This window comes from Podarcis cretensis (assembly GCF_951804945.1).
Source record: "Podarcis cretensis genome assembly, chromosome: 17".
NCBI lineage: Eukaryota > Metazoa > Chordata > Lepidosauria > Squamata > Lacertidae > Podarcis > Podarcis cretensis.
The window spans coordinates 31,413,909-31,426,823 of record NC_137187.1 but is presented as its reverse complement, the minus strand read 5'-3'; the positions used below and the strand labels follow the sequence as shown (position 1 = coordinate 31,426,823).

Sequence of the window (12,915 nt, the reverse complement as noted above, 5' to 3'; positions counted from 1 at the left end):
TATTCAATAAAAGGGACTCCCCGAGACATGCTCGAGAGATGCCTCCCATATGACACTTGTCATTCGTCTGTCGTCTATTTCAACCCAACAAAACTTCCTAATACATTTTGGTTCAGAATGTCATGCAATTGTGAAATTCTTTTGCAAGGATGCCTTTATGAGTGAAAGATGTTTGGGAGTGTGAAATCATTCCCTCATCTTTTTTTGCGTTGAAGCTATGATGTGAATGTCTTCTAGCACTTTTAATTTCTGAGGCCAGTGAGTGTCTACTCCTTCCATGACTGTAGATGAAAAAGTAAAGACTTCTCATGGCTTTTAGAGAAGACCAACTGTAATACACAGAAGACCATTCCTGGATCCTTTCTATGAAACCATCTTCTTCACCGCCTTTCTCCCCATCCCCGGTCACCAGATATGATAACGATCGTCCAAGTTTGATGCTCCTATCTTCCAACTTACTTTCTCCCAATTATCCAAAGGGTTCAAGGATCATCAGCATGGCAAGGAAACTTGTATTCAGCAATACCAATTTCATCTGTAGCAGAGAAAGTAAAAGAATTTGATTATTTGACCATCCCATATGCTTCATGGCAAATTAATTCTACCACACACAGACCTGATGCCTTCTAATGTTATTTTTTTCAATTTAAAAAAATGAAAATAATAATAATAATGCTCTCATGATTTTATTATTTCTTAATATTATTTTTAGTTGCTTTATCTTGCCCAAGGCAACCCAAAAATGACTTACAACCAAACATAAAAGAAGCAAAACTCCTACATCAATACATTAAAAACATCCCACCCACTTCTAAAAGGCCACAGATAGTTAAAGGTCCAAGGCCTAGGTATAGAATAAAGTTTTCTCTCAGTTTACAACTCCCGTCAGCCCCAGCCAGAATGGTCACTGGTCGGGGATGAAGGCAGTTGGAAGTCGAAAAAATCTAGATGGCATCAGATGAGGGAAGGCTGTTCTATGGCATATTATTTTTCTTTACCTGTTTCATAGTAGTCATACACGATCGCCGAGGCTGGTTTGAGATTTGAAACTGGAAGGTCTTGGGCAACTATGAAGCCGAAACTGATTCCCTTGGATGTGACCTGGGAATAAAAGCACAATGGGAATCGTTAGTCTTGTAGCCAGTTAATACTCCACAAAACAAGAGGCAGATCTGAGCAGAACATACGTAGTCCAGGTAGATGATGACATGGTTTTCTTTGCTTTCCACCTTCATCACAATTCTGTCATCACGAAGCTGTGAACAAGGAAGCACAGGAAAGATGAGAACCTTGACTGGCCATCTGAAGACACACTAGAAGGAGTATGGAATGACTTCTAATGCATCGTGGGGAGAACGCTTTGCAAGGCTCACGGGGCAGCACTTGATCACACCTAATTGACAAATGCACAGTTTCCACCAAAGGTATTTGTTTACTTCTTCGCCTTCACCTGCTTTCATTGGCGAGAGGTTTTATTTATTTTTATTTAAGACAAAGGATTGCAATACGCACACAAAAGGGAAACATGGGACGAATCAGATACAGATGTAAGAAATCAATAAACTTTGCTGGAATAATATTGATACATGCATCCATCGTGAAACAATAAAATATATGTATTATAGATCATCTTTATGAAAAGGAAAGAGAACAAGTGGAGTCTGTTACATTTTAGAATGTTGAAAAGCCACATTGTATGTTTGGAAGAAGCCAGTTCTCTGCAGTCAATGACCAGGATGCAGTTAGTTGTAGGATTATTCCCCTTATCCTGTTTCCTTTGAATGCAACAGTCATCAAAGATATTTATTGTGTTGCGGGCGACCTTCACCGCTTCCTTCCCAGAGCAGTTCTGGTGGTAAAATCTGTTGCATTGGCGTGTATGGAGGTGGGCACAGGACCCCACAAAGGTAGATGGGGCATGGACGTACCCTCCAACATTTCTCTTATGAAAATAGGGACGTCCCGTTCTATAATGATAATTTTACTATTTATACCCCACACATCTTATTGGGTTGCCCTAGCACTCTGGGCAGCTTCCAACGTATATAAAAACATCATAAAACATTAAACATTTAAAAAACTTCCCTATATAGGTTTGCCTTCAGACGGCTCGGGGGTTGGATAACTCCATACCCTCCAACATTTCTCCAATGAAAATAGAGGCATCCTAAGGAAAAACAGGACATTCCGGGATCAAATCAGAAGCTGGAACAGCTTCTCTAAATGAGGGATGTTCTTGGAAAATAGGGACACTTGGAGGGTCTACATAGAAGAAAGTCAGCCATGCCCTTGTTTTACTTCAGTGGAAGCAACTCAAGGTCACACTGCTCCACACCCCAGTATTCAGCACTAACAAACTGACATTTTTTGCAGGGATAGGGTACAGCTGTCCAGTATGGGCATGGACCTTTGGCTGTCACACAGGCCACATTGTCTGATTGGTAGTCACAGGACACACAGGACACATTGTCTGATTGGTAGTCATAGCCAGGTTGGTGGGAGCCAGTAGGCGAAGCCTCCCGTCTCTTGTGGCAGGTGATGCGTTTGCAAATTTAAATGCCCCACAATCCTATTCCCCAAAGCCATTCCACGTTTTACATTTACCTTTTGCAGGGATGCCTGGTCAGGTACAAAGCCTGTAAGCATCTTCACATCAGTGATGACCATGTTGGAATTATTGCGCTTTCCAGTGTATCTGAAAGGAAAGGAAGACTGGGTCAATCTGAATCCCTGGACCAAAGCCATCTTGGGATACAGTGTGCAATATATATATTTAATTGTTTAGGTGGTAAAATGCATCTGTAGGATAAGAGGGAAAATGCTGTTGCTTACAAATTGTGTGCTTGTACTCTGTCTATGCTTTGGAGCTCCTTTACCATCTCAGAGCAGTCATTTCAGATTCAAATACCTTGGCCACTGTCATTCCATGCCTACTTGGCTGGGAATGACTCCAGTACTTCTAGGAAATGCAATCTCCAGTACTGTGGCAGCAGCTGCCCATTGGGGACCGGGGTGCAGTTTGTGGGAAGCTAGATAGCTAACATACGACAGAGGGACCTGCTGTCTATACATCTGATGTTGGGATGAAATCCTAGGGGTACTAAAACATTGTCATAATTGCTAATTACACACATGTTGGAAATCTCAGGTGAGATACCCACACAGTGGAAGTTGCTCCCTGTACCAGTCACTACACGGAAGCAGAGAAAGGTTCAGATAGTTTTCTGTTGCAGAAGATAAGGCTCAGTAACACAGTTATGGACGTAGAGATATACAACTTGTAGATACAGATATATACAGATACATACAAGTACAAAGTATCTCCATTGCTCTAAATAATTTCATCAATTCAGGACGTAACACTGGACAACTCTGCTAACAGACTCTGCAAGTGAACCGACATGCATTAATTCACAGATATAGTTGGGGCACTGGGCCGTTACCATAGCAACTGGCCTGGCTGATCTTGCACTTGCGATTAGCTCATCCATGGGGTGATTTATGCTCATGAAGGAAATTAACCCCTTCTCATGTCCAGTTACACCAGCAACACACTCATATTGTCCATATCCATCCATATTCATAGTCCCTGTAAGTTATTACTTCTGCATGCATACCCAGAAATACCTGTTATCAATGGAGTTTAGGCCTAAATGCACAGGACTGCAACCTTCACCAGCTTATTGTTTACATGCCAGACTACTGTACTGAAAGTCACAGGAGAAAACCCATTTTAAAAGGTTGGCAATGGAAGCACATACAGGAATGTACCCAGCCGCAGGACTATTCTGCTCTGTCTCTCCGGAACTGTGGTTTTAAGTTACACCTCTTTTTCTTTCCCTTCCACACACATACAATCTATGCATACGAGGCTGATAAAAAGGTACCTGGCTGTGATGGCAATGGCAAACTTTGTCTGGAAGGTGTCTCCACAAGAGACGTTTGCTGTCTGCACAGAGAGGAAAAACCCAGAAGACTTTTTGGGAAGGAGGACGTTGTATCTCATAAGTGCCTAGAAAACATGGAATAAAAAACAGGGGAGTGAAAGAATAAACTCAAGGCAATGTGGCCTTCACAATGTGTGTGAAAGGCATAGTCTTGAAGAGAGTCACTAGCTTATTTAGAGTCTTAAATGATAGTAAATGAGAGAGATATTGTTGCCTGTGGTGGTCATGTGTATCTTGTTATCACCTACGTCCACATATTTTGCAGATTCTTTTAGTTCCTAGAAGTATTGCTTGGTTTCTGCCAACCACCACCTATCCTCCCAACCACCACCTAAGCCAAATTAGCTTTGCAAGCAGAATTTGTGTCCATAGAGACATTCTGTTTTATTTGGAATCCTTAAGATATGTTTCCTGTTAATTATGTTGCTTTATATCTGACTTTCTTCAGTAACGTTCTGTTCTGGATCGTTTTATTTGATGCTTCAATGTGTCACAAACCACTTTGAGGTTTCTCTCTCTCTCTTAAAAACATAAAGCGGTAAAGAAATTAAATTAGTCATAATGACTTGCCTGCTTAGCTCAGTCGCTATGAGACTCTTAATCTCAGGGTTGTGGGTTAGGCAAAAGATTACCCTTGTGCTCATTTCCAACTCTACAATTCCATCAACAACAACAACAACAACAACAACAACAACAACAACAACAACAACATAATCAACAGATTGTGGGGTGGACCAGTGAAGCAGGGGCCCCAACCCACATTGTAGGGATATCGCGGAGTGGGGAGTGGGGTTCAGAGGGAGCACATTTCCCCACTAGCAGGCAGCCACGTCTGCCTGCACGCGTGACCTTGGGGTGCAGGGAAACCCCCACCCCCCAGACAAGCCACAGCTGTCTGGTACATCGTTCCACCTCTGCATGACATTTCGCAATGTCAGCAGTTTGCGGTGACTAGTCTGTAACCCTTTTCCATGAGACCTTTGTCTCCATTCGTCATACATTGTGCAAGGGGAAAATGACGCTGTGGAACAGGTGCCAAAATAGCTTTGTACCACCCCACGATTTCGGGACGGAAGATGTGTAAAGGTCACAGCCCAAAAACGTATTTGCCTAGCTTGCATGTTTGTCTCAATAAAAGGAGGCTCCACAGGAATGGTGGTAGCTCGCTTGCTTGCTTCAGACCACCTGTGCGCAGCTCACATCATGATCAACACTGTCTTGGGCCTTCACTTCACACATATAGTGTACCAGGCTCAGGAAATCCTGCTGCCATCCCTGGCTAGTGCCACAATGAATAATGTGCACATAGCAAAAGATGGTATTTGAAATCCTTTTCATCTTTGGAAGTGTGCAAGGTGCACAGGGCCATCTTACCCATAGGCGCTAGGGGTGCGGGGCACCCGGGCGCTGGGCTCTCAGGGGTGCCAGGCTGAGAGTCCAGGGCCCGAGAATTGAGTCTGTCTGGGGAAGAGCCCACCCATCAGTTGGAGCGCCATGGCTGGCTCTTCTGCTGCGGGAGGCTCTGTGCCGCGAGTTCGGGGGCGACCGAGCCAGCAAGATGCTGAGGCGGCCGGCTGGCTGGCTCCTCCCTCCTGCACACCTGGGACTGGGCAACCTGGGGGCGGGGGGGGGGGGGCGGCCGGATCTTTGCACCCTGGCACCACATATGCTTAAGACAGCCCTGAAGGTGCATCAACAATCACCTGTGTAAAGACACACCCAGTGCCATTCACTTCCACTGTATACTCTCCTGGAACGTCAGGCAGGGAAGTCCGCTGCAGCAGTAGGCGATTGTCATTGTTCACTTCAAAGACTCTCTCAAAAGGCTTGTTGGAATGGATCCTGACTGAGTTCCGGCCATCTTTAGAGAAAGTATATTGGCTGAAGAGGGCCAAAGCTTGTATAGCCACTACCGTGTCCTGCAAGAGAATAGCGGCAATGAAAGGATGCTTAAAGCTTTGTTCAAATGCTATGTAGGAAAGGTTTATAAATTTCTCTTACAGGCCAGAGTGGTTCCTTTATTATCTTTTAATATCTTTAAATTGAAATTTTCAGCACTGGTAACTAAAAGCACGTCCTCCCTCCACCCCAGGATACAGCACAATACAAAAAGCAATCTACATATCTCTTTCTTCTTTTCCTATTTATGGATGCATAAACAAAAAAGGATATTACTGTATCCGGTCTAGGATCAACAAAAAAATCCCATAGACTCTTGTTTTGTTCTCCACTCATGTATGCAATAAAACAGCATTGTTCCATGGGAAATTGCGTCTTTGCACCATTTCCCTTTTGCTATTTTCAATTTAGCAGTGAGTTTTTCATTCAAAGCAATCTACCAAACTTTTTGATACCATGTCATCAATGGTATCCCTTCCAGGTCCCCCCCCCCCCCCAGAATAGAGCAATAAGAAGTCTTGTAGCTACTACAGATGTCCTATCAAAGTGCAGATCCCAGTTTCCCCCTCTTCCAAGTTGGAGGCCTTAATGTCACAAACTTAATTTGCATTTTTTTTTCTGAGGTCCTTCAGTATTCTATTTAAGCTAGTTAGTGATTTAAATAGCAAAACCTGAAGAACAACCTATGCTCACTAAAACAAAAACCAGCATGCGGAAGTTTTCATACTTGTTCTCCAGAACCACCCGTTTAAAAGGATCTCATGTAGCAGGTGATATGGAAGACCCTTGTCTCCCTGAAGCCTGGAACAATTTCCCCAGTTAAGGAAGACAATACAAACAACTCTTACATCCATTTTAAAACACAAATTTGCATAATCTCAAAAAAGCTTCTCTTGGTGAATAATTTGTTTTTTATTCCCCATATTTGCATCCTCCCTTTTCCCTCAAGGTACTCAGAGGAGCATATATGGGAGGTATCCTATTTTAATTTTTCTTTTCATTTCACTTTTAATTTGTATACTGCCTTTAAATATTGGTATACACAGTGCATTTTTTCTTTAAAATGTTTAGGGGTACTCTCATTTTGACTAAGAAAATCAGCATTTTATAGTTCAAATCGGAGGCAATAAATACAGTAAATGGACAAAAGTACAAAGATTCACAAAATGTTTAGAGGATGCGTCCCCCAAGAAAAAAAAGCAATGGGTATACACAAGGCAGTTTACAAGCTGAAGAAGCAACAAATATACAACATGAACCACACATTTTATAACAATTTGATCCAATACACAAAAAGTTATAATAAAAAATGCCTTAAACAACTTATAACAAATAAAGCAGTATTTTGTTATTTTATTAATATTTTATTTTCTCTTTACAACGTTTTCTTAGATCAGTGAGGCTGAGAGGGTTGTAAATCATTGCACACAGGAATACAATGAAACACCATTTCCCTCTTCTCCCCCAATCTGCTCCAGAGGGCTGGGGGATCCCCCAGATCAGCATTAGGGGGTGGATTGGGAAAAGGGCAGAAGTTATGCTCACAGAAGACATTTTGCACACCCAACACCACGCAGTGAGCTTCATGGCCCAGCAGGATGTAGAACCCAGGCCTCTCCACTCCCAGCTGTTACACCACACAGACTTTCATTTCCCTTACCCACCCTCTTGATTTGGTTGATTTTATTGCCGAGTATGTACAATGGGGGACGCGGGCGGCGTTGTGGGTTAAACCACAGAGCCTAGGACTTGCCGATCAGAAGGTCGGAGGTTTGAATCCCTGCGGCGGGGTGAGCTCCCGTTGCTCGGTCCCTGCTCCTGCCCACCTAGCAGTACGAAAGCACGTCAAAGTGCAAGTAGATAAATAGGTACCGCTCTGGGGGGAAGGTAAACGGCATTTCCGTACGCTACTCTGGTTCACCAGAAGCGGCTTAGTCCTGCTGGCCACATGACCCAGAAGCTGTACGCCTGGCTGTAGCCCATGCGATGGAGGACGGAGCACAGGAGTTACTATACCTGGGTGGTGCTGAAGCCTCCATAAGGATTCTGCTGCTTGGTAAGCCAAAGGACAATCTGCGAAGCTGTTGTCAGTTGTGCTGGAGTCGCTGTGGTTCCGGTGAGCAGTGCAAGGAGCACATAGGCAGCTATTTCGACCTCAAACGATGAGGCACGAGGGTAGAAGGAAGGAGTCTCTTCTGCAGGTGGCCTATCCTCACGCTCCCAATATAATGAGCCACCTAACAATTGAAAGAGAGGCTAAGGAAACAGTCCAGAGGCAGGTCAAACCAATATTTCCTTGCAGGAATCTGATACTCTTCCTCCAGATCCAGGGAGGAAATATCACAGAAGCAGAGATCTGCCTCATTAAGCCTCTGTACAGAGACCACCGGACTTTATTCAGCTTCGGTTTCTAGTCTCATCACTTCTTTTTCTCTCCCCCCCCCCCATATACAGTTACACAAGTTAATCTGAAACATATATTGAGCAGCCCAAACATTTTGTTGCTGCTATTTTTAACAGCGTGGAATGGTGGAATGGAGAGAAATATTCACTATGTGCTTCGCAATTGAAGTAGTGTTGTTATATGATCTCTTGATGTGTTGTTTTCTTCCAACAGTGGAATGGGGGGCAGGTTAGTTAAATTCCCGCATTTTTCACTCTATAAGACGCACCAGACCACAAGACACACCTAGTTTTTGGAGGAGGAAAACAAGAAAAAAAATATTCTGAATCCCAGAAGCCAGAACAGCAAGAGGGATCACTGCACAGCAAAAGCAGTGATCCCTCTTGCTGTTCTGACTTCTGGGATAGCTGCTGTTATGTCCTGAATTGAATAGGATCCAAATTGCAGCAGTCTGATTGGTCCTAGAACAATAGGATTCAGAATGCAGCAGTCTGATTGGTCCTAGAACAATGCAGCAGTATGATTGGTTGGCAGGAACCACCCAATCATGCTCCAGATAGAAGTGAATCCACAACCTGATTGGCTTACAGTAGAATTCCGGAATTAACCAATCATGTGCAGCCCATTGTGTAAATAATGTATATAAAGCAGATACTTTGAGGGGACTTTCATTCATTCCTCCTCACCACTATGAGCTGAATAAAGAGCATGAAATCACTTTGCGACTCTGAATATATTTCAGCTGCACAGCCTGCATTCGCTCCATAAGACGCACACACATTTCCCCTTACTTTTTAGGAGGAAAAAGTGAGCCTTATAGTGCAAAAAATATGGTAACTATAGCAGCAATATTCAGGGTGAATGCCCCCCCCCTCCCATAAACCCCCTCTCTGGTTATGGAGGTTCTTGGAATTGATGTATATATACCCTTCTTTAGCTATATGTTCGGCAAGTTAAAGCTTTTGAATATTTTAACAAGTATTTGGACGTTGTTTCAATTTCAAGAAAAGAGTCAGTATTGCACATGATGTTGCCTTCCTAGCTGCAATTTACTGATAGCAGTTCTTTCCCTTTCCATTTTACTTTCCAAAGAAACTCATGAGGCAAGTTAGCCAAAGAGACAGTGCCTGACTCATTGGCAGCAAGTGAGTTTCATGAGCGGGGATCTCAAATCCCTTTTGTTCAAAAATGAAGGGGGTGGAATGCTGTAGCTGTTATGAGGTATTAATAAATAACACCAGCAAGTGAACACACTGTTTGCTTTTTAACTATTTAAATCTTGAATTTATCCAAATGTGAGCATCTGAGCAGAACTGCTATAAATCTTAAAGTCACTTTTGACCTCCTACATCTGAAATGCTACTTCTGGTCACTCAACAAATACAGTATTGTCTACCTAAAAACTCCATAAAATATTTTCAGTAGCATAGGCTCATTTACAAGTTACAACTCATTAAACCTGAGTTCTTTGCATGGTTTAGGGTTGGCAGGAGAGGTCAGCATAGCTCTCATGCCTTTATCAACTATGTGGCAGGCAGTTATTCAACTGAGTAAGCCTTTCATAGTATGGGACTACAGTTCTGGGGATTGCTTCACCTGCTGATATTCTGTTTGCTGGACAGCTTATTACTTGTGACTTCTGATTCGTTTTTGTGTGCTCTACCCCTGACTGAAAAAAAGGTACAAATTTGTATGTGACATAAAGTGTATGCAGATTCTATGCAAATTTGGGTCTTATTTGGTGAGTGTAATGGAGGGCCCAGCCTATGTGCAAAGAAAATAATAATAATAATAATAATAATAATAATAATAATAATAATAATAATTCATTACATATCCCCAGCCACTCTGGGCAGCTCCCAACAGAATATTAAAAACAGGGCTGCCTTCAGATGCTTTCTAAAAGTCAGGTAGTTGTTTATTTCCTTGACATCTGATGGGAGGGTGTTCCACAGGGCGGGCGCCACTACCGAGAAGGCCCTCTGCCTGGTTGGCACTCCTGAATGTCCACAACATTATATAATTTTGCTCATATGACTGCTCATTCTTCTTTCAACACGTCATTCATTCTGTCATTGTGTCCACATTTTTGGGAAATGCGACTCACCTACTTTCGTAGCTGATTTAATCAGCTCATCCAATAAGAGATCCGCTTTGGGCATATTACCAGCTAGGCGAAAGGCATAAGCAAGAAGTGCTTGGTCATAGACAGTGAGATTTCCCTTTTCTAATCCGGCCTCCAAGCAATACAAGGCATTTCGGACCACTGGATGCTGGGTTGGAGGGAGAGAAAGGCTCTGTCAGAGTTTGCAGATGCCACAAAAAAAATCAAACAGGTTAAAAACATCAAGCAAACATCCAATGCTGTTCTTCCAGGCACACTGCATCCAATCTAGACATTCAAAACAGAAACATGGACAATAGTCCATGTATAGCCTCCTTTCTCCACCATTTCTATATGCCTAAATTATTTCTTCCCAGTCTACTATTACATGCACTTTCTTCGATCCTGAACTAAATCAACTGGACAACACTAGAAAATAAATACCGAGCTGAGGAATCCAGACTCAAGGAGAGCTGCAGTGATGTAGGCCGACAGTGAAAGCTCATCTTCTACTCCTCCCTTGAAATGCACAACACAGAAAGAGAGAACAAGTTAAAAAAATGAAGAAGGAAGGAATGGAGGGAGGGAGGGGACAACATGGAGGCAAATAGCAGGCTTGGTGAGGTTCCCCAAAGCCTCTTGGAACATGAAGGCATTTACCTGCTGTTGAAAGGCCCATTATGTTTGTTATTAAAATCACATTGGTTCCCCGCTGTTAAGTTGTGGGTGAACATATCAGATGACACAGCAATTCTTCAAACAGCTATTGTTTATTCACAGGCCAGAACAGAACTGAACTGAAGGGTTCAGCCAGCCTGCTTATATAGAGCTCCACTAGAACGCAACAGTAACCATTTTCTGTAACTATCCAATCACTGAACATCACTTTCGATCCCTTATTTGCATATGTGGACCTGAACTATCTACAGTATCCCCCTGCTGGCCCAGGGTGAGAACTTCAGTACATAACACCCGCTTTTTATCCGAGTGTCTCAAGGCGGCATACCTAGTAGTTATCCCATTCTATCCTCGTAATAGTCCTGTGATGTGCAGCAGGCTGAGAGGTTTAGGCTGTGATTCAGAGGTGACGGCAGGAAACTTCATGGCTCACTTAAATCTAGGTCATGTATAATACTAACAAGAAGTCTCTTGTTCCCGAGCCCTCTCTCTTTCTCCTTCTCCCAGCCTGTCTCCAAATAATAAAGGGACTTACGTTAGCTTAGGGTCAGAAATCTCAGGGAGAGGAAGCACTACATTTGCCAGGAAGTAAAAAAGCATCAGCACCCAAGGAGAGCTTTGCAACAAACCAACAAGCCCATAGCCATCACCTTCAATGCGTTGTTAAAGAGTTTTCCAACATTTTGGAAACATCCGTCTGATTTTTGCTTGCTGGACAGCCAGATGACGCTTTGAGTTTGGACATTTGGATCAATAAAAATGGTCTTTGAAGCTCTTGCAAAAGACTTGTACGTGAAGCCAGTGAGCCTGCAAAAGAATGCCATGGAATATTAGCAATCACAGCCAAACTCGGGTCAAGCTCTCTTGAGCCCAGTGGGAGTGGGTGGCGCTGTGGTCTAAACCACTGAGCCTCTTGGGCTTGCCAATCAGAAGGTCGGCGGTTTGAATCCCTGTGATGGGGTGAGCTCCCATTGCTCTGTCCCAGCTCCTGCCAACCTAGCAGTTTGAAAGCACACCAGTGCAAGTAGATAAATACCGGTAGGTACTGCTGTGGCAAAAGGGACGCAGGTGGCGCTGTGGGTTAAAGCCTCAGCGCCTAGGGCTTGCCGATCGAAAGGTCGGCGGTTCGAATCCCTGCGGCGGGGTGCGCTCCCGCTGCTCGGTCCCAGTGCCTGCCAACCTAGCAGTTCGAAAGCACCTCCGGGTGCAAGTAGATAAATAGGGACCGCTTACCAGCGGGAAGGTAAACGGCGTTTCCGTGTGCGGCTCTGGCTCGCCAGAGCAGCGATGTCACGCTGGCCACGTGACCCGGAAGTGTCTCCGGACAGCGCTGGCCCCTGGCCTCTTAAGTGAGATGGGCGCACAACCCCAGAGTCTGTCAAGACTGGCCCGTACGGGCAGGGGTACCTTTACCTTTACCTTACTGCTGTGGCAGGAAGGTAAACGTTTTTGTTAGTGAATTGTTAGTGACCAGAGGAAAAAAAGAAAGAGCCTTGTGGCACCCTGAAGAGTGACACTACAGTGCAACTTTTCTGTGGACTATAGTTCACTTCATGAAATGTTATCCCACGTAAACAGAGAAGAACTGGCTACCATCTTGCTTAAAGCATCCACTCACTGTGACCAATCACACTACTGCATTTCCCAAGCTCTCACCAGGTGTTGCCTTCCTTGTCCCTGCTCCCAAAGGCGCTGTAGGACCCATCTGGGTGCTTATAGGACAGCTGTCTCTGATACCCTGAAAAAAAAGAATGCGAAAAGTCCATAGTTTTTTTAAAAACTGAGCACGCATTTGTAAAACAACACATTAATTTAACATGAAGTGAAAAGCCCCCAATACTTGTGTTTGCAATTTAGCAGTTTAAAAGTACAGCACAATCCTA

General features: G+C 43.7%; 1 protein-coding gene across 1 annotated transcript in view; it reads right to left on the bottom strand.

Moving 5' to 3' along the window:
* LOC307206214 (ovostatin-like) overlaps nucleotides 1-12,915 on the bottom strand; it is a 59,881-nt gene that overhangs the window by 2,064 nt on the left and 44,902 nt on the right. The window contains exons 25-35 of the mRNA XM_079959135.1: nucleotides 12,689-12,770; nucleotides 11,683-11,839; nucleotides 10,799-10,873; nucleotides 10,358-10,523; nucleotides 7,863-8,083; nucleotides 5,651-5,866; nucleotides 3,888-4,012; nucleotides 2,605-2,695; nucleotides 1,188-1,256; nucleotides 999-1,101; nucleotides 460-535 (exon numbers count right to left, since the gene is read on the bottom strand). Of these exons, the coding sequence (XP_079815261.1) occupies nucleotides 483-535; nucleotides 999-1,101; nucleotides 1,188-1,256; nucleotides 2,605-2,695; nucleotides 3,888-4,012; nucleotides 5,651-5,866; nucleotides 7,863-8,083; nucleotides 10,358-10,523; nucleotides 10,799-10,873; nucleotides 11,683-11,839; nucleotides 12,689-12,770 (1,358 nt within the window). The 3' untranslated portion in view covers nucleotides 460-482. The remainder of the gene's footprint in view (nucleotides 1-459; nucleotides 536-998; nucleotides 1,102-1,187; nucleotides 1,257-2,604; nucleotides 2,696-3,887; nucleotides 4,013-5,650; nucleotides 5,867-7,862; nucleotides 8,084-10,357; nucleotides 10,524-10,798; nucleotides 10,874-11,682; nucleotides 11,840-12,688; nucleotides 12,771-12,915) is intronic.